Consider the following 21,956-nt stretch of genomic DNA (forward strand, 5'->3'; position numbering starts at 1 on the left):
AGTTAGCTGTGCCCAGGTTTAACTAAAGCCCCAGTGAGGAGGCGCGACTTCTCCACCACAGGACTTAAGATCGTTCAAGTGTATGGCATGCCAAAGCAGTACAGCCTTCTTTTTGGCTATTTGCACAGGAGGCTATGCAGGCACTCCTGGTGCCGTGATCTTTTCAATGTTCATATAAAGCTGCTTGGGTATAAAGAAGCTTTGAAAATTTTAGTTCATGTAAATAGTTGCTTATATAAATCCTAAGAACTGAAAGTCAACACACAGGAAACTGACAAGTTTGCGAGCTGGGAACCAAGCCCCTTCACCCCACCCCCTGCTGCCACAGAGCCGAAATTTTGAAGGGCCCAGCAGATAAGGTTTATCTGAGAGGCCAACAGCTTTTCTATTTACTGAGAAAATTCCACAGATGCACTGAGCCCCATACAGAAAACATGTAACCAAAATATCAGTGAGATAGTCTGGGGTCACTTCATTCTTAAAAAAGATAAAGATGTACTCTTAAGTTTTATTTGTGGAAATTGTCTTTAATATGTCAAACCAAGCAAGGTCTTCCCCAGCTCAGATGTTCTCCCACTTCCAGAGGTGAAGAACGTGATTATAAAAAGAGCAAGTGGCCAGAAGGTTGATGTTAAAGTCTGCTGCCTCCAGATCCTGGTCGCAGTCACAGATCTTGATCCCTGTAGTAGGCAGCCGGCCATCCTTGTCCTCTGCAGATGGCTGCAGAGGAGCCTCTAGCTTGCTTCCATTCTGGGGTGTGGTGCCACCCACTCCATCACTGTCAGCTAAACACTCTGAAGAGGGTGCTGGTGACGGGTCTGCAACCTTCAGGGTAGGGTCCTGGTCTGCTGTTCTGGCTTCTGGGTCACTGCCAGGGAAGGACGGCTGGGTCTGCGGCAGACGGCAGAAGTAGAGCCAGGACCAGTCGATTCCATACACCAGCGAGTTGGGCAAGGGGTAGGACAGAGAGACGGCTTCCTGTTCTTCCTCTGGAACGAGATGGGAGGACACAGAAAACTTAGCCAGAGTTAATCTCATCACCCACCCCCAAGAGACCCTGCTGCTGCTACTAAGTCACTTCAATCGTGTCCGACTCTGTGTGACCCCACAGACGGCAGCCCACCAGGCCCCGCCATCCCTGGGATTCTCCAGGCAAGAACACTGGAGTGGGTTGCCATTTCCTTCTCCAATGCATGAAAGTGAAAAGTGAAAGTGAAGTCGCTCAGTCGTATCCGACTCTTAGCGACCCCATGGACTGCAGCCTACCAGGCTCCTCCGTCCATGGGATTTTCCAGGCAAGAGTACTGGAGTGGGGTGCCATTGCCTTCTCTGCAACAGACCCTGCCCACCCTCAAAGAGAAACTTCCAAGAGCAAGCACCGTGTGTCACGCAGAGCACTGCTGAGACACAGACAAGGATAGAAGGGTGGGCCTTCATCCTGCAGTGAACGCGCTGTGTGTGCCCAAGAGAGGAGGCATCCTGCGCCACGGAGCGGCCATCCAGGGCGCCTGAGGACGCAGAGTGAGCCAGACAGAGGGAATGGGGTATATCAGAAATGAAGGGAACAAGCACACGTGAAGCACACCACAAGGAAAGCTTGGTGTGTGTGAGAAACCACACAGGTGTGGACGTGGTGAGTTGTCATCTGGAACTGGCAACATGTCAGAAGTGTCCCGGCACACAGAGCTCCCTTAGAGTCTGGGTTTGAACTGGGAAAGGAGTCATTCACTGCCTGAGCGGTTGTCCTTGTGGTGAGTTGCTACGGCAACTCTGAAGATGAAGGGCAAGACTGGAAAATGTTAGACCTCGTTCTGGACAGAACATTGCCGAGAAAGGATGAAAAGTGACACGTGACCAGGGAAAGAAATGATGAGGGGCCCCCTGGTGGTCTGTGGTAAAGAACCTGCCTGCCAGCGCGGGGTAAACTGGTTCAGTCCCTGATCTGGGGGACCCCAAGTGCCATGGAGCAGCTAAGCCCGTGCTTCGCAACCACTGAGCCCGCGTGCCCTAGAGCCGGTGCCCCGCAGACAGAGAAGCCCCCACAGTGAGAAGCGCCACACAGAGCTAGAGAGGGGCCCTGCTCTCTGCAACCAGAGAAAAGCCTGCACTGTAATGAAGACCTAGCCAAAAATAAACAAATAGAAATTTGAAAAATAAACATGATGCGGTGTCTCCAAACGTGAACTGGTCAAGGGTCCAGGTCAAGGCTGAGGCTGGTAAAAGCAGCTGCAGAAAACTTGTGGCCAGTGAGCTGGGGATGTGAAAACCGTCACCAGCCACGTCCCTGGTGTAGGGATCAAGGCCGCAGCACTCAGAATCGTGATCAGACTCTGAACCATGACCAGAATGAGCAGTGAAGAGAGGCCAAAGCTGGCATCAGGAAACAGACCAACGATACAACCAACGCACCAGAGATCCTCCCCAAGCCAGGGCTTTGCCTGAGCAGAGGAGGCTCCAGAAAGAAGCCCAGTGCCAAGCTCTCCCGGAGAGCAGAGAGGCACCTGGCACCAGCACAGAAGGGAGCTCCAAGGAGACCACCCTGCCCCTCGCTGTGAACATCTGGGGGCCTGGGAGGCAGGGTCGCCGGCACAGTCAAGGCCCATGATACTTTCACATCCAACAACCACAGGCAGCGTCCACGCGTGGTCCAGGCGGACACAGAACCCTCCTGCCGCAGGGCAGCACCGCACGGTAACGCGGCATGCCTGCTGCTCAGGGCCACCGCAGCAAGAGCTAAGCAAGCACGCTGCGCAGCAGGAGGTCGAAAGGCTCCATGAAGGAGAAGGAGTGCAGGCAACACTGATCACAGCACAGGAAACAACATCAGTCACGTGGTCAAAGGACAAAATCAATCATGTGGTCAAAGGACAAAACCGTGTTTCCACCTGGGAAGTTTAAAACCTTCTACTAAACCAACCACACTTGGATAAAAGGGGAAATACAAACTTGAATCACAGAATTTCTTCATAAAAATGAAAGCAGAATCACCACATATCAGAACCTAAAACTATGCTTAAATCAGAGAATAATTCAGACATAAAAATACTTAATACAAAGCAAAGTAACAAACATAAGTGAATTGTAGTCCCAACTCAAAATGCTAAAAAAAGAACTAAGGAGGCAGAAGGAGAGAAACAACAAAGGTAAAAGAAGTCGACAAGGTGGAGAAAAGCAACAACGTGATGATAATGAAAAATCAAACCCTACTTCTTAAAGTATACGCACTACTAACTAATTAAGGAAAGAGAGACATACATATTTGTATAACTATACAAAGTAAAACATGATAAAGGGAATAACTATTAGGAAATTTTGACCCCAGTAGAGACATAAAGCATAAACAAAGCAACTTTCACAGAAAAATATAGAGAAAGTTCACGCAGAATCATCATTCAAAAATAAATCAGGCCCAGATAGTCATAGGAGAATTTTCACTGCATCTTGAATATAAAGATAACTCAAATGACATATAAATTATTCAAGACATGATAAAATGATAAAATTTTTTTCACATTTTTTGTTTTGATTTTCACATGAACGAAACATAATGCTGATAAATAGCATAAAAAAAATTTGCGTCGTCTTTGAACATTATTGAAAACCCCAAATAAAGTATGCTCCAGGATGCAGCGCTACACTGAAGGAGGCAACCTGTCTTCCAAAGGAGACACACACGTGGTCAAAAGGCACGTGTGAAGATGCTCACCATGGTTCATCATCAGAGAAATGCAATAAGAATCACAATGAGATATAACTTGACACCTGTCAAAATGGCCATCATCCAAAAGACCACAACCACCCCACGTTGGGGAGCCTGTGGAGGAGAGAGGGCTCTCCCACACCGTCAGTAGAGACCTGACCGGCACAGACACTGAAGAACGGCATGGAGGTTCCTCAAGAGACTGCACACAGGCCTCCAACCACACGGCCTAGCAACTCTGTTCCTAGGCACATGTCCAGAGAAAGCGAAAAAATTCAAGTACAGGCACCCCAGTGTTCATATGTGCGTATGCCCGACTCTGAGGCCCTACGGACTGTAGCCCACCAGGCTGCTCTGTCCGTGGAGTTTTCCAGGCAAGAATACTGGAGTGGGTTGCCATTCCTTTCTTCAGGGGTATCTTCCTGACCCAGGGACTGAACCTGGATATCCCACATTCCAGGCACATTCTTTACCATCTGAGCCACCAAGGAAGCTCTCTAATGTTCATAGCAGCATTATTTACAGTCGCAAAGAGTCAGACATGACTAAGCCGCTAAGCACAGCACAGAGAACTAGTGGTTACCAGTGAGGAGAGGGAAGGCAGGAGGGGCAATACAGAGACAGGGGATTAAAGATACAAACAATGTATGTGTGCTCAGTCGCTCATTGTGTCCAACTTTCCGTGACCCCTGGACTGTAGCCCACCAGGCTCCTCTGTGCAGGGGAATTTTACAGGCAAGCATACCAGAGTGGGTTGCCATTTCCTGCTTCAGGGGATCTTCCCGACCCAGGGACTGAACCCACGTCTCTTTTGTCTTCTGCACTGGCAGGCAGATTCTTTACCGCTATGCGATCTGGTAAGCCAAGTTACAAACTAAACTATCATATATAAAATAAATACGCTAAAAGGATATATTGCACAGGGACTTCCCCGGTGGTCCAGTGGTTAGGACTCTGTGCTTCCACTGCACGGCGTGCAGGTCCAATCCCTAGTAGGGGAACTGACTTCCTGCATGACGTGTAACAAAACCACCCCAGAAAAGGATATATTCAAAATATATATATTTGAAATATATATATTCAGTATATACATGTGAAATACTGGGCTGGATGAAGCACAAGCTGGAATCTAGATTGCCAAGAGACATATTAATAACCTCAGATATGCAGATGACACTACCCTTATGGCAGAAAGCAAAGAGGAACTAAAGAGCCTCTTGATGAAAGGGAAAGAGGAGAGTGAAAAAGCTGGCTTACAACTCAACACTCAAAAAACTAAGATCATGGCATCTGGTCCCATCACTTCATGGCAAATAGATGGGGAAACAGTGGAAACAGTGACAGACTTTACTTTCTTGGGTTCCAAAATCACTGCAGTTGGCAAATGCAGCCATGAAATTACAAGATGCTTGCTCCTTGGAAGAAAAGTTATGACAGACCTAAACAGCATATTAAAAACCAGAGACGTTATTTTGCTGACAAAAGTCCGTATAGTAAAAGCTATGGTTTTTCCAGTAGTCATGTATGGATGTGAGAGTTGGACCATAAAGAAAGCTAAGAGCCAAGAATTGATGCTTTTGAACTGTGGTGTTGGAGAAGACTCTTCAGAGTCCCTTGGACTGCAAGGAGATCAAACCAGTCCATCCTAAAAGCAATCAGTCCTGATTTGGAAGGACTGACGCTGAAGCTGAAATTCCAATACTTTGGCCACCTGATGCAAAGAACTGACTCACTGGAAAAGACCCTGATGCTAGGAAAGATTGAGGGCAGGAAAAGAGGAAGACAGAGGATGAGATGGTTGGACAGCATCACTGACTCGATGGACATGCGTTTGAGCAAGCGCCGGGAGTTGGTGATGGACAGGGAGGCCTGGTGTGCTGCAGTCCGTGGGGTCTCAGAGAGTCAGACACGACTGAGCAACTGAACTGAACTGTGCAGCACAGAAAGTACAGCCAAAATTTTATAGTAACTATAAACAGAGTATCACTCTTAAAAATTGTGAATCACTATATTATATATCTGAAACATAATATTGTAAGTTAACCATACCTCAATAAAAGAAAATTTTTTTAATTAAAAAAAAAAAACTACTTTGACAACTAAAACAAAACAAAACCATAACCAAGTGTGATTTATTCCAGGAATATATATTCCATATTAGAAAATCCATAAACAAAATTTACTATATAAATATATTCACAGAGAAAAATAATACAGTTCAACAGATAGTATAAAAGCATTTGACAAAAAAAAAAATCAACAATTCCTGATTTTAAAAAATACTCAAGAAAACAGAAATTGATGAATACTAAGGACAGGTGGCTCAGACGTGAAGAGTCCGCATGCGATTAAGAGACCCAGGTCCGATCCCTGTGTTGGATAGATCCCCTGGAGATGGGAATGGTTATCCACTCCAGTATTCTTGCCTGGAGAATCCCATGGACAGAGGAACCTGGCAGACTACAGCCCAGGGGGCTGCAAAGATTCAGACATGACTGAATGACTAATACTTTCACTTTTCTTTCAAGGACACACTTTGCTAAGTCGCTTCAGTCGTGTCCAACTCTGTGCGACCCCATAGACGGCAGCCCACCAGGCTCCCCCGTCCCTGGGATTCTCCAGGCAAGAACACTGGAGTGGGTTGCCATTTCCTTCTCCAATGCGTGCAAGTGAAAAATGAAAGTGAAGACACTCAGTCATATCTGACTCTTAGCGATCCCATGGACGGCAGCCTCCCAGGCTCCTCCGTCCATGGGATTCTCCAGGCAAGAGTACTGGAGTAGGGTGCCATCATGGGAACTAGCAGGGCCCCTCTTCAAGGTCAGGAATAAGGCAAGATGTCCTCCACTCTTTTTTAAAATTGTACTGGAGACACCAGTAAATGAAGTTAAATGATAAAATAACTAAAGGCATTCAATTTGGAAAATAAAGAATAAAACTCTTATCTTTTGCAGATGACACAATATTTACTTGCAAAACCCAAGGAATCAATAGCAAAACTAACAGAAACACACATTTATAATTGGCAGAATATGAAACTACCAACAAAAAAACCAACAACGTTCAAATAGACAATAATTTAGTTAGAAGATACAATGAAAAGAATGCCCACCTACAAGAGCAACAAAAACGTCAGATCACTGAGAAGTAGAGTTAATAAGAGACGTGCAACGAATGCGCACAGAAGGAGTCAGTGCTCGTGGACTGGTTCACAGCCAGGGCAGGAACACAACCGCCTGTGTGCTGCCACCCTGCTTATTTAACTTATGTGCAGAGCACATCCTGTGACATGCTGGACTGCATGAATCACAAGCTGGAATCAAGACTGCCAGGAGAAATATCAACAACCCCAGGTATGCACATGACACCACCGTAAAGGCAGAAAGTGAAGAGGAACTCAAGAGCCTCTAGATGAAGGTGAAAGAGTGGAGTGAAAAAGCTGGCTTAAAACTCAAAATTCAAAAAACGAAGATCATGACATCTGGTGCCATCACTTCATGGCAAATAGACGGGGAAACAATGGAAACAATGAGAGATTTTATTTTCCTGGACTCCAAAATCACTGCTGATGGTGACTGTAGCCATGAAATTAAAAGACACTTGCTCCTTGGAAGAAAAGCTATGACAAACCTAAACAGTGTATTAAAAGGAAGAGACCTCACTTTGCCAGCAAAGGTCCATATAGTCAAGGCTGTTGTTTTTCCAGTAGTCACGCTGGATCATGAAGAAGGCTGAGCATCAAAAATTGATGCTTTTGAATTGTGGTGCTGGAAAAGACTCTTGAGAGTCCTTTGGACTGCAAGGAGATCAAACCAGTCAATCCTAAAGGAAATCAACCCTAAATGTTCATTGGAAGGACTGCTGCTGAAGCTGAAGCTCCCATACTTTGGCCCCCTGATGCCAAGGGCTGACTCATTGGAAAAGACCCTGATGCTGGGAAAGATTGAGGGCAGGAGGGGAAGGGGACAACAGAGGATGAGATGGTTGGATGGCATCACCAACTCAATGAACAAGTTTGAGCAAACTCCGGGAGATAGTGAAGGACAGATGAGCCTGGTGTGCTGCAGTCCATGGGATTACAGAGAATCAGACACGACTTAGCGAATGAACAACTACAAAAAGATACAAGAACAGATCTGAACAAATGGAAAGGTAGCCCTTTTCTTGAATAAGATCCCAGATGACAAATAAGTCAGTTGGGAAGTTAATTTGTATTTAACGCAATCCCTATAAAAAACCAAGAAACATTTTTTTCTGGGACAAGCTAAGTTGACACTCAAGTTCAAACGTAAGAATAGTCAGGAAGCCCTTGAGAAAGACCTAGAGGAGGCAGGCAGCCCACTCTAACAAACGCACTGAATGTTTCCATGGTTGAAGAGCAGGTGTGAACACACTGAGACAGCTGGGGGGCAGAAGAGAAGACAAGAAATGCAGGGTCCATTCGGGAAGTGCCTGCACACAAGAGCTGGTGTCTCGAGTCACCGGGGGTAGGGGTGGGGGGAGGACGGGCTTTCTAGGAACAGTGTCGGGACAGTTCCACATACCACACAGGAGGACTTGGATCAAAATCCTAATTGTAAAAAGATGACGTCCGACATGTATGAGAAAACACTGATGAGTTCCTTTAGAACCTGGCTGTCTTTTTAACTAAGAGTCAAAAATCTAGACTCAGTGAAAAAAACCTATAAATTTAATTACACTTTAAAAAAAAACCCAACTTTTGTATGGGAGGAAAAACACTATATGCAAAATCAAGGTAAGAAACAGAAAAATTATTTCCAACATAAACCAAAGATTAAGGGCTGATGCCACTAATACAGCGGGCTAATACACAGGAACTCTTTAAACCAAGGGAGAAAAAGACTAGCAGTCAGAGAGAAAAACAAGCAAAATACAATTAAGAAAAACAGGAATATAAAACCAGCCCTTCAGGCAAGCGAGAATATATTCAGTTTCACTCCTAATTAGGGACATGCAAATTTCAACTACTGTGTGATGTTATTTCACACCCATCAGATGCAAAATTCCAAAGCTGGTGACACGTTCTGCTGGCAAGGCTGTGGGGAAGCAGGGTTCTCATCCGTGGCTGGTGAGATGATGGAATCAGACAGATAACAGTCTATGAACCCTGCAATCCCACATCTAGGCAGTAACCCTAAATATACACCTCCAACAAGCAAAAACACACACACAAAACAACATATTGAAGCATTATTTGTAAGTATAAGATATTAGAAATAACCCAAATAATCATATAGAAAACTGGAAGAAAAAAACTAGAGTATACCCACTAAATGGAGTGCTATAAAACTTAAAAAAAAAAACAAAACTCTATGAACCATTAAGGAGTGATTTCCAGGATGTGCTTTAAAAGTGAAGTAAACAAAACATGAATTTATACAGAATATCTTTTCTGTACCAAAGGAAAAGTATGGATATATAAACATACACACTAATTTTTGCAAAACGACACAGATTTGTAACCCTAGGCTGACGGACAGGCTGCCTGCCAGAGGTGATGGAAGCTGTGTGAGAAGAGGTCTGGCCTGTTTGTAGCTGTTCAGCTGCTCAGTCGCGTCTGACTCTGACCCCACGGACTGCAGCGCCCCAGGCCTCCCTGCCCTTCACTACCTCCCGGAGTCTGAGCATGCCTTTTAACACTTTTTTTTTTTTTTCTTTTTTTGGCTGCACCTTGGCACGCAGGATCTTTGCTTCCCAATCAGGGATTGAACCTACGCCTCCTGCAGTGGAAGCATGGAGTCTTAAGCACTGGACCACCAGGGAAGTTCCTAATGTAATTTTCATTTCTAGAACATTGTTAATGTTTTTACACATTCAAAACCAAAATTAAATCAATCAGGATGAATAAAAACATTCTTTAAAAAAAGAAACGAACCTAACTGTACTTCAAATATAATTGCCATACAGAAGGAAAAAACAACTCTAATCCAAGTAAATTCTGAACACAGTACAGTGACTAAATCAAACGAATGGAACAAACAGAATGGCAGGAGCATCCGGACCCACCGAAACGCGCAGGTTTGCTTGAGGTGCGGCACCAGCAGCGCTGCACGAGCTCAGGCCCACGAGTCCAGCCTTGCCGGGAGCCAGGGCGGCAGAGAGCAAGCTGTGCTGCTGGAATGAGGTACAGGCGTCAGCATGAGCTCATGTTCTGACACACACGTGTGTACACACATAAAGCCACGTTCACAGGCACAGAAGCATGAGCATATGTGTATAGACAAACGTGTACGTGCAGGTATGCAGACACACACACGTATGTGTGCAGACACTCACTATTAAGAGGATCCAGGACTTCCTGGAAAAGCAGCTTGTCCGGGGTGTGGAGAGGGAGAGCCCAAAATGAGCCCAGAGTGACCAGCCCGGCGCCACTCAACCACATGCCCAAAAGAAACATCAGCAATAAAGGGACAAAGTGGCATCTTGTGGTTGCTGACCCCTCACTTGGAGGGCAGAGTGCCTCTTCCGGGAGGCCCAACACCAGCGCATAACCCACAGTGCGTACGCTGCAGACACGCAGCCGTGGACAGGCTGGCAGCACACGGCACCCGCGAGCAAGCGTGAGCACCTCTCCCAGGGCCAGACGACGGAGGCTTTAAAACAAATGTCATTAGGGATAAACAGGGACATGCTGTAATGAGAAGAGTCAACAAGTCAGGAAAACACACAAGCACGACCACACATATACACAGCTAACAAGCCCCAAGTCTCTGAAACAAAAACTGACAGAAGCGAGGGAGGAAACAGATGTCAATCAGCAACGACCGCTGAAGCAACTGTGGTCCAGTTACAAGAGGAGCGGGACTGCAGACACTGACTGCCCACTTTGAGAAAGGAACGACCAGACACAGCAACAAGACCAGACGGTGGGCCCTCCCCCACCGGGACAGAGCACATGGCCCTCCCCAGACAGGCCACAGTGAGTCCCAGGGACCCTAAAACTCGAATCAATGACAGAGATTCAGGATGCTGTCAAAAACGTGCAAATTAAACAGCACACTACAAGGTAACCAATGAGTCAAAGAAGAAATCGCAAAGAAGTTGGAAGATACTTTTTGAGATGAACAAAAATAAAAATACAACATACCAAACTCATGGGACACAGTGAAAGCAGTGTTTAGAAGGCAATCTATCACTGTAACTCCTACACCGAGAGAAAGAGAGGGCAGACAACTGCCAGAGCATCCACGGGACAAAGGGCAGCCACACGGCAGGAGCAGAGCCGAGGGCTCAGACGAGGAAGCCTGGAGGCCACTGCCGGCGGAGATGGTCGGGACGCATGGGGGCGCGGGCTCCTACGGAGGAGGGGACACGACCCCAGGGGGGATGAGGGGCAAGAGCGGGGTGGGGCTTCGAGAGAAGAAAACGTGAGGGACCCCTGGTGAGAGGAAGGCCAGTCCGCCTGCCGGTCGGGGCCCTACTGGGTTCTGCCTGGAGCAGGAGAAAGAACCGGGCAGCAGCTGAAGCGGTCTGGAACGCAGGCCGCTGAGCCCGAACTGTTGGCAGTGGCGACCACCCCGCAGGCCCCAGTGGGGCTGGGCGTCGCTGGGTGCAGAGGCACCCAGATAATGGAGCCGATCAGGCGAGGACCGCGGTTAGAGAGCAGTGGCCGAAGCTGAGGCTCTGGAGTCACCCTCACGGCAAGGCCGGGTAACCTGGGAACGTGTCAGGACAGAGGAGGAGCCTGGTGGGCAGGGGCGTGGAGCCGCTCACCTGCCGCCATCTGGTAGTCGATGATCGTAAAGCCGCCGTGCATGCAGGCCGCCAGGAGCAGGTCGCGCTGGAACGGGTGCCACTTGAGCCTCCACACCCCGCCCTGCACGGGAACGTCCGCCAGCGGCCGCCGCAGGCTCCGCGTGTCCCAGAGGAGAACATGCTCGTCATAGCTGAAACCCACGGATCTCAACCAGTGTGCGGGAAAGCGGGGCTCCGCGGGCAGGGCACGCCTCGCAGGAGACCCGGCCCCACCCTTCCAGGACTAAGTCGCTCCCTGAGCCCCAGACGCCCACATTCTGGTTCAAAGAGCGGGCTGGTCAGACGCCACAGCGGCCACAGCGGCCACACAGGGAATGGGCGCCGCAGCCAGGACTCACCTTCCCGTGGCCAAGACGTGCTCATGGTGGGGGCTGCTCTGGATGCTGCACACGCCCATGGAGTGTCTGCGGGGGGCGGGGGTGAGCAGGCGCCCTGCAGCTCCCCAACAGAAGCCCGGGGTGGGGGGCTGAGCAGGCAAAAGCAGGGCGGGGCGGGGGCGGGGCAGGGCAGGGGGGGGCTGGCCCCACGAGGACTTGCCTGCGGCTGCTGAAGGCGGCAGTGTCGGGCGTCCTGGTGTCCCAGCCCTTCAGGAGGCCATCGTCCCCACCTGCACGGAAATGGAAACCACCCCCGCTGGCCAGGAGGCACGCTGAGGACGGGCACCGGCCGCTTCTCCGGGCGCAATCGCGTCTGTGAGGGTGTTCCCACACAGGCACGCGAGCCCCAGAGGCAGCCAGCTGGGCCACCACCCTGCCTTCACACGCTGCGGGGAAGAAGGGGAAGACAGGGGCCACACCCGCAGGAGAAGGGCACACAAAGGCACGGGCGCAGAGCGACCGGCCACACGGACTCAACCCTTCTGACTCCTGCCGCCTGGAGCCAGCGTGGCCACATCCGAGCGCTCGGAACAGACGTGTCTGCAGGAGGCTCCGCAGATGCCTGCAACTGGCGACACGTCTCCGTGTGTTTTAAAGAGAAAGGTCCCTGGTAACCTCACAGGAAAACGGCTTCTTTTGAGGAAACTGAAGCGACAGAAACGAGAGGGGAGTCGGTGCCCTGACGCACAGCCAGTCTTTGAAGAAAAGCAACACCAAGAGAGAAGGGCACAGCGTCCTGAAGGAAGACGGGCAGAGAGGATGGAAAGGAGCAAACCAACCACATAGCCAACCGCGCTGAACCCAGCACTCCTCCACCATCTTCCACCCACTGCCCACCACCCATCCACCAGCACTTCCTGGGCACTCCACAGATGGGGACGGCGGTGAACGTGACCTATGTCCTTGGACCAGCAGAAGCCACCATCCCGGCACTGAGCTGTGGGTGAGCCTCAAATACAAGCTGCCATTCCGTGCCAGATCTGTAAAGAGAACTGGCTCTGGTTTCTTTACACTCCGGGCTCCCTTCTCTCACACTCCACGTGCTCCACCAGGAGCTCCTACTGATCGACCTTCACGCAGCAGTTTCCCACCCTTCCTCCTCTCCACTGCCCCCACCTCATCCCTCCCCTGCATACAGTAGGTCTCTAACCTACACCCTCACCCCCTTGCAGTTTACACTCAACACAGTAGCTAAGGCTGTTGTCCAATCACTAAGTCGTGTCTGACTCTCTGTGACCCCATGGACTGCAGCATGCCAGGCTCCTCTGTCCTCCACTATCCCCTGGAGTTTGCTCAGATTTATGCCCAGAGTCAGTGATGCTGTGCAACCATCTCATCCTCTGCCGCCCCCTCCTCCTTCTGCCTTCAGTCTTTCCCAGCATCAAGGTCTTTTCCAGTGAGTCAGCTCTTCGCATCAGGTGGCCAAAGTATTGGAGTTTCAACTTCAACATCAGTCCTTCCAATGAATATTCAGGACTGATTTCCTTTAGGATGGACTGGTTGGATCTCCTTGCTGTCCAAGGGACTCTCAAGAGTCTTCTGCAGCACCACAATTCAAAAGCACCAAATTTTTGGTGCTCAGCCTTCTTCATGGTCCAACTCTCACATCCATATCCATACATGACTACCGGAAAAACCATAGCTTTGACTATACGGACCTTCGTTGGCAAAGTGACATCTCTGCTTTTCAATACGCTGTCTAGGTTTGTCCTAGCTTTCCTTCCAAGGAGCAGGTGTCTTAATTCCACAGCTGCAGCCACTGTCTGCAGCAATTCTGAAGCCCAAGAAAATAAAGTCTGTCACTGCTTCCCCTTTTTTCCCCCCATCTATTTGCCAGGAAGTGATGGGCCCAGAGGCCATGATCTTTGCTTTTTGAATGCTGAGTTTTATGCCAGCTTTTTTACTCTTCTCTTTCACCTTCATCAACAGCCTCTTTAGTTCCTCTTCATTTTCCTTCGTTAGAATGATAAGGATCCTCTTAAATTTTAAAATGTTAAGTAGGAAACATTCCTCTGTCCAACACCTCACAATGGCTCCCTTCCACTCTGAGCAAATGCCGGCGTGCTCCCAGGGGCCTCAGCCCAGCGCCCTGTCTCCGTGACCTCTCGCCTCCTGTTCCACACTAACTGCTCGAGACACACAAGGCTCCACAGCAGGACAGTCTGTGCCACCCACGGCACCCGATACCCTTGCCTGTCCAACCTTCCTCCTTCCAAAGTGTATTCACCACCAAGCATGTTATACTCAGCATTCCTTGTCTGTCTCCACCAAGCACTGGAAGCTCAGTGAAAGCAGGGACTTGGTCTTCCTCACAGAAATCACTGTCCCAAGCCCCTGGGACAGTGCTCGGCATGTGGCAGGTGCTCAACAGACACTTGTTGGATGAATGAATTGATCCCGAACTGTTAAAACATTGTCTCACTCCACTGTGGCTTGAATTAGCTAAACCTCAAGGCAGAAGAATTAATCCATGAACAAGAGCTCAAAAAATCAAGTCTTTACTGTTCTCCCTGAGTCTGTTCAAGGGTACAACAGCAAAAACTCTAGAAAAGATCCCCTTTCAGGGGAAAATAAGCATTAAACACAAAATCATAAGTGGTCTGAGGACATCCCTGACCGTCCAGTGGTTAAGAATCCGCCTTGCAATGCAGGGGATGCAGGTTCAATCACTGTCAGGGAATTAAGATCCCATGTGCCTTGTGATGTGACAAAAAATATTAATAGGATGAGGACAGGGCACCATGAGACCAATGGCGAGGGACTGAACGTACAGTGTTTCTAAAGACAAGATTTTAAGCTGAGCCCTGCCAGAAAAGTAGAATTAACCTGTGAAAAATTAAACTAAGATTAGAGAAAACATAGAAGAGTTGAGGAAAAGAAGACTGAGAGCAAGGAAGAATCACTCAAAATAGGGCCAGCCAGGTAGGCAGAAACCCAGTTACATAAGACCCAGGGCCCTGCTGGGTACCCTGGGTGGGAGCTGCAGAAGGCTCAGGACCGCTCAAGCGAGAAACTCTATCCTTGAACGGGAGGCTGGGCAGGAGAGCTTGAGCATGAACGCAGGCCACTGCTCGGTGCTCTGCTGTGACCACAGCATGGGACCGTAGTCCTGACAAGCAGAAAGAAAGTAAGAGAGATACAGCCAATTCTGAGAAATGCTCAGAAAACAAAACCAAGACACAGACTCTCAGAAGGGGCGAGTGGACAGAGACATCTGATTTGGGTGCCCAGACCCTGTCCCGGGGCGCAAGGCGTGGCAGGGCCACACGGGAGCACAGGCATGGCCGGAGCCCGTGGAGGGAAGCGCTGGCGAGCACCCCAGCATGAGCGCGGGGAGCTGGCAAGACAACGCAGCCAGAGCTCAGAAGAAAGGTCTGCTCCCACCAGCGAAGCGCAGTGTCTGTGGAGACACGGTAACGGAATCAGGAGAGCGACAACGTGGAGCGAGAAGAGGACGCGGGCGGGACCACGAGCGCGCTGGCGCGGGAGGAGCCCGCGGAGCAGAGGGCAGGCTAGTGCGGGACTAGCACGGAGCGAAGGGGGGCTGGAGCAGGACGAGCCCGCGGGGCGGAGGGCGCGCTGGTGCAGGAGGAGCGCGGAGCAGAGGGCAGGCTAGTGCGGGACTAGCACGGAGCGAAGGGGGGCTGGAGCAGGACGAGCCCGCGGGGCGGAGGGCGCGCTGGTGCAGGAGGAGCGCGGAGCAGAGGGCAGGCTAGTGCGGGACTAGCACGGAGCGAAGGGGGGCTGGAGCAGGACGAGCCCGCGGGGCGGAGGGCGCGCTGGTGCAGGAGGAGCGCGGAGCAGAGGGCGCGCTGGTGCGGGCCGAGCCCGCGGGGCGGAGGGTGCGTGGCAGCAGGGAGAAGCGGCGCCCGGACCGCGCAGCCTCGATGCCCCGGGAGGGACGCTGGGTACGACCAGGCAGGCCCGTGGACCTGCTCCCTGGGCTGGGCAGCGCGCTGTTCCTCCACACGAGGCTCCGGGGCCGCACCGCTCGTGGTGAGCGCTGCACGCCACCGGCACCCAGACAGGAGACAAGGCCTCGGCTGCTCTCCGGCCTCTGCGGGTTCCGCAGCCCTCAGCCGTCTTCCCTCAGAGCCCCGTGCCCTCCGCGGCCATCAGGGTGGAAGGGGCTCCCGGTGCCCACGTCACCACCCTGTCCACACGCGCCACGCACAGCACCAGGAAGCCCGTCTTCCCTGCCGCCGGCCTGACCTGGGAGGGAAGCCGTTCCAAAAGGGGACAGGCAAGCCTAAGACCCAACATGACAGCTCAGCACTGACCCAGACGACCGGGCAGCAAGCAAGGGTCTCCGACTGGACTTCTGAAGGAGAGCGAGGACCCCTGCCAGGGAACGAGCGTCAGGGGAGCTCCCACAGGGGAGCAGCGCCACCCGAGAGCCCGCGGTATCCGGGCAAACTGCGCTTCGCTTTCCAAGGACAGCTCTGTGAGCACCAGCTCAGCCTCTGCCCCGTGACCTGCGTCGCCTCTGCTCCCTCCCGCCCCTCACCCTCAGCAAGTCTTCAGGGGGGCGCTCAGCGGAGGATACCTGAGTACACGACTTCCGTCTGCCAGTAATTGAAAGCAGCAACCCAGGCCTCGAACTGATGGGCCCGCCACGTGACCACGGCCTGCAATCCGGGCCCCGCCTCGCCGATCTTCAGGAGGTGGAGCTGCCCTTTGGAGTCACTGCTAATGATTTTCAAGGGCTGGTCACTGGCCCTGGACACAAGGAACCAATGGAGAATCTGGCTGAAATCGATTCACTGCCCTAAACTCCTCACCTCTTGTGGTTCGCAAGCAGGGACACTTTATGCCCCCAAGACACAGCAGAGAGAGGCTCTCCAGGCCCTGGTATGTGAACAAGACTCCTAAGAGGCTTGCCTGGGCAGAAACTGAAGCTGCCATGAGCTTGTCAAAATAAACTAGGGTCAGCTTCCCCTGGTGAAAACATGCCCCCTTTTTCTTTCAAGATACGGACTGGCAGTGACACTCCCAGGCGTGAGAGCCAGTCACAGCCAGCAAGGTGGCTTTCCTTCTGTCTCTCACACGAAACAGCCAAGACTCAGGCCCACCACCGCTGGCCCTCACCTTCCAGCTTTCCCAGTGGACCAGTCCAAGGACAAGGCCAGACACTGCTTTTCCAGGGCCAAGCGGGAGCAGGGCTGTAGTGTCCAAGTGTCCTGCTAGAGAGAAGGAAGCCATCACAGGGGAACGAGCGGCCCCGGCACACGGAGGAGACCACTGTCTACTCCAGGGGACGTGTGTCTTTAGGCACCCTGCGGAGCAGGACCTGAGAACACTGCCCAACCAGCTCCAGGAGTCCTCATCGCTGAAGGAGGGCCTGCCCACACACAAGACCTCAGGGGAAGTGGGTCTCTCTGCTGCCCAAGCCCTCCTGGAGACAAGCGCAGCGCCCACGCAGCCTCTTGGAAGCACTGCTGCTGTGGGTTCCCATGGCCCAGGGCCTCCAGGGACAAGACAAAGGGAACTTTCCCCGGACTCGCTTCGCCCGGACACAGCCAGCCATGGAAACGCCGTTTCCTGGGCTTGACTCTATCTGCAGGGTCCCAGAAGCTGTGCTGTCTCCTAGGTTTTCCTATTCTTGCCTCCAGCTCTGGTTCTGAGCCCAGTCCTCCTCAGGCATTCCTGCCATCTTTCCTGAGACAGGGCCACTGCTCTCAGCAGGTCTGAAGCAAGGCCGTCCTCACCAGCGCTCAGCACCGTGGACCCGAGGCCAGCTGGACCTGCTCCAAGGCCCACTCGCAGCGCCTGCATCAGCGCCTCCCCCTCTACTCCCCTCACCCGCTGAGTCAAGACATGGTCAGGGGTCTTTCTTTCACCTGTTCCCACCCCTCAACATGTGGGCATTTTACAAATGTGTGATATGGGATTGCTGTCAGATGCCTCGGGGACAACACATCACTAAGTTGCTCAGCTGTGTCCGCCTCTTTGTGACTCCATGGAGTAGTCTGCCAGGTTCCTGTCCATGGGATCGTCCAGGCAAGAAAACTGAAGTGGGTTGCCATGCCCTCCTCCAGGGGATCTTCCTGACCCAGGGATCAAACCCACGTCTCCTGAACTGCAGGCGGATTCCTTACCCACTGAGCCGTGTTTGGGGAAGCCCAGAGGAATCCTATGCTCTCTTAATTATTGATGATAAACACTTCGACCCAGGAAACACTGCTCTTCCTGCCCCAGCACCGTCAGCCCAAGAACGCTGGCCCAGGCTTTCCTAACAGTGTGTTCACGTCCCTTGTCAGGTTAAAGGACCTGCCTGTCGCTTCAGCTCCTCTGCTGTTGACACACACAGTGTCTTCCTCCTGGAGTTAGATGTAGAACCCATGAACTTAAAAGAGACTGTGTGCTACCTTAGAACATTTCACAATAAAGGTCACCACTGAACAGATCGTCTCAGCACAGCCTCCCTCCATGTTCCTTGCACCCCTCACGAAGCCTGGCCCAGTCACTGACCTCAGATGGCACCAAGCGGAGGAGCTCTATGGACCCAGAAGCATCTGCCACACCCAAGAGGGGATGGCCAGCCACTGGAACGTGACACCTAGGAGAGAATGCACGTGCCGGTCAGAACACAGGATGTGCCTTGGGTACAGAACAACAGGCACCCCCGTGACTCACTGCTATAGATTTCAGCTCCAAAGCCAGTTTGGAGCCTACAGTTCTGTTCCTACAAGATCCTCCAGTTTATGAAGCAGAAAATCAGCACTGCTTCCCAGACAGACCGACAGTACCTGTACGGCTTGGAAACTGAAAGAGGAAATGAGCCTCAAGTTACAGCAGCCTCCACAGGCAGGAAAGACAAGACAGGAGAGAAATGAACCCCAACTTAATGCAGATGCCTCCCTATCTTGTTGAAGGCCGCCAGGCATCAGGCTCCTCTGACTGAACAATCAGGTTTTCATGACAAATTCCAACCAAGAGGAACTGTTACCAAACATGTACCATTTCATGTCCAGGATCGCAGAAGTATCTCTTCTTTGGACCTCAACCAGGGGGCAAGGAGACCTGTCCCCATTGCAACTATACAGGTAGAGACGACCCAAACGAATTGGAGGCTCGTCAACATCCAGTTCACTCTACAAAAAAAATGCAGATATGTTCTCTGAATACCTTAACAGACACTGAGGAACCCAAAGGATGGGAAAAGGGACAGGGAAAGAACAGGTTTGCCAAGACTCGGGAACTCTGATTTTCTGAGCTGGAGAAATGTCTTTTCTCTTGTAAGTGACTAACGAGTAGTTGGATTAGGATACAATGCTTCTTCTAAAGGGGCCAACAGAAAGGAGCTGTGGTTCGGATTCCCATGGGACACAGTTTGCCTGCTTAGGACGGTCCCAGTGCCAGCTTTCACTCTTAAAAATGCTTAGGTTTGGATCCGCATAAGTGGATGCCTTCAAGGCTTTAGGTAGAGCTCCTATGACATCCCCTTTTCTCTTTGCTCTAGACTTCACCCATAACCTGGCCAGCCTCACCGCTGCAGACCAGAGAGGTCTCGATGCTTGCGGTCGGCTCTGCCTCTCAGGAGCCTCTCCTTGCCCTTCTCGAGAGGAGCTCGTGTCGGGGACTCTAGCCGCTTGGGAACGGCCACCTGAGGCCGCAGACCGCCCGAGGCCCGAGGCCAGGAGGCCCGCGCACCTGGCACTCCCCGTCGGCGGGCCGGTCCTCCGGCTTCCACAGCTGGTAGGTGCCGCACGCCAGCAAGTGCCTGCAGCCGGCCAGCGGGCACCACTCCACCGAGTCCACGGTGTGCTCCGTGTCCACAGCCTGCAACAGCTGGACTCGGCCGTCGGCCCCCGCACACCCGGAGGACGCGGCGGCGGCCGTGGTGGCGGGTAGCGCGCGGCAGATGCGGAGTAAGGTACCCACGTTGACAGCGCGGAGCGCGGACGCTTTGCGACAGGAGCCGCCCAGCCGGGTGGACGGCACTGCTTCCACTTCCGCCGTCTACGCCAGGCCTCTTCCGGGGAGGGACTTCCTGCCCCACGGACATCCCCGCGAGGCCGCGACCCCTGCTGGCCGGCGGACTTCTACCCGCCCCACGTGCCCCGTGCGGCGGCGAGGCCGGCCTGGGACTGGGCACCTGAGCGTCCGGCACGGAGTCACCTGAGGGCTGGACTCTGAAAGGGGAGCAGAGTCCAGGGTCTGACCCAAAGAGCCTGGGCACAGGCTGCCCTCCCTCTCCCTGGTCATGTCCACCGCAGGGAGCTAGCTGCCTGTGGGCAGTAAGTGCAGCGCATCTGTGGACTCAGAATCCTGCCAGGACAGCAGAGAGCGGAGACAGGGTGGGCCCCAGGGCCCAACGATGAGCAGGAAGGTGAACAGAGGACATGGAGAAAAGACAGTGTCTGAGCTCCAGGGGCAGGTGGGGTCTGTGCCCATTAGATATAGGATATAGGGGAGGGGACCCAGCACACTCAGACTTGGAAAACTGAGTTATGTGCTGGCACCATTCAACAAAGCCAGTGAACTCTACAGAACATGTTTGGGGAAGCCAAGGGTTAGATATTGTTATGAACTGAATGCTGTTGTTATTGCTTAGTGGCAAAATTGTGTTTGCGACCCCACAGACTGCAGCCCGCCAGGCTTCCCTGTCCCTCACTATCTCCCAGACAGAATTGTGTTGTCCCCCAAAGATATGCTGAAGTCTTATCTGCAACATCACAGAATGTGACCTTCAGAAACAGGGTCACAGACACCATCCAGTTAAGGTCATTAGTGCACCCTAATCCAGTATCACCGGCATCCTTAGGAGGAGATGTGGTCTATTACAGACACCCACAGGAGAAGCCTGGGAGGTATGAAGCCTCTACAAGGCAAGGACTGCCTGAAGCCGCCGGAAGAGCCTGGAGCCTTCAGAGGGAGCACGGCCCTACCCATACTTTGACCTGAGACTGGTGTGCAGGACCTAGACCCTACGTTTTAAGCCACCCAGCTTGTGTTCCCTTGTTACAGCAGCTGCAGGAAATGGGACAAGACCGAAATCCACATGGAGACCTGGGTGGTTAGCCTGTGGTTTCTGAGGTAGTTTCTATGGCTAGAAAAAGTCAGCTGTTCCGATGGCAGCTGAAGCAGAGTAGAAAGGTTGGTCAGGAAACAGGAGGGCACCCTGAAGTGGCTGAGCCACACACCTTGATCTAATCTGGTGCAAAAGGCAGTCAGGCCAAGCAGCCCCCTGCCTCACTCCTAACAGGTAACAGCCATGAATGTTGAACTTTCAGTCGCTCTCGGATGTGTGGCTACAGAAGTCAAGAGGTCGGTAGAGCAGAGCCAGGGGCCAGATATCCAATAAAGGACAGGGGAAGCAAGGGGATACAGCCAGCCTGTGGGCCCTTGGGTGGCCACTCCAGGGCCCTTGGCAGTGACAGCAAGCCCTCAGCCACCCTTTCAGCTCCACCCAGGGCCCTTCACCAGCCCAGACGCAGAGTCCGACAAGCAGCACGAGATGCAGCACCACCAGGAGGTGGTGCCCACCCAAGCCCCCTCCCCCCAGCCACAGTCGGCAGCAAGCCCCAGGGCACGGCTGCTCCAGGTGAGCCAGGAGCCACAGCAAGCAGCACCCAAGGTCAGCACCCAGCGTGACGTCCTCCAGGTCAGCGGAGACTCTGGCACTTCCATTCCAATGGAATGTTCTGAGGACTAGCTAACCACATGGGGAAGCCAATGGCACCCCACTCCAGTACTCTTGCCTGGAAAATCCCATGGACCGAGGAGCCTGGAAGACTGCAATCTATCGGGTCGCTGAGGGTCAGACACGACTGAGCGGCTTCACTTTCACGCATTGGAAAAGGAAATGGCAACCCACTCCAATGTTCTTGCCTGGAGAATCCCAGGGATGGGGGAGCCTGGTGGGCTGCCGTCTATGGGGTCACACAGAGTTGGACACGACTGAAGTGACTTAGCAGCAGCAGCAAGCAGCTAACCACAGGGGAGTCAGTGCTGGTCGGGGAACAGAGACGGGCTGGAGGACCAACCTGGCCACTCCCCCAAGCACACAGGCGGGACACACAGCCTGTAGGCTGGCGCTCATCCCAGGAGCCTGTTTCTGAAGGTGAATCAAGCACACGCGGCCCCAGACCCCAGGACGC

General features: G+C 52.2%; 1 protein-coding gene across 1 annotated transcript; it reads right to left on the minus strand.

The window, feature by feature from the left end:
* Positions 1-496: 496 nt before the first annotated feature.
* On the minus strand, positions 497-20,614 carry DPH7 (diphthamide biosynthesis 7). The gene is made up of 11 exons (XM_055541795.1): positions 20,609-20,614; positions 19,507-19,815; positions 18,814-18,947; positions 18,325-18,412; positions 16,942-17,033; positions 16,400-16,572; positions 12,014-12,083; positions 11,815-11,880; positions 11,435-11,607; positions 9,728-9,835; positions 497-989 (listed from the first exon to the last, which is right to left on the minus strand). The coding sequence occupies exons 1-11, from the start codon at positions 20,612-20,614 to the stop codon at positions 562-564; spliced, it is 1,647 nt and encodes a 548-aa protein (XP_055397770.1). The 3' UTR covers positions 497-561.
* Between the last annotated feature and the right edge of the window lie 1,342 nt (positions 20,615-21,956).

This window comes from Bubalus kerabau, chromosome 11 (assembly GCF_029407905.1).
Source record: "Bubalus kerabau isolate K-KA32 ecotype Philippines breed swamp buffalo chromosome 11, PCC_UOA_SB_1v2, whole genome shotgun sequence".
Lineage (NCBI taxonomy): Eukaryota > Metazoa > Chordata > Mammalia > Artiodactyla > Bovidae > Bubalus > Bubalus kerabau.

Bases quoted from the DNA above. Each gene is read 5' to 3' on its own strand.
- DPH7 (XM_055541795.1), bottom strand. The intron at 16,573-16,941 runs GTGAGGGCCAGC...CCTTGTGTCCAG, and splicing joins TCCACTGGGAAAGCTGGAAG to GGCCAGTGACCAGCCCTTGA. The intron at 9,836-11,434 runs GTGAGCGGCTCC...ACCTCATTCCAG, and splicing joins CGACTACCAGATGGCGGCAG to CAGCACAGCTTGCTCTCTGC.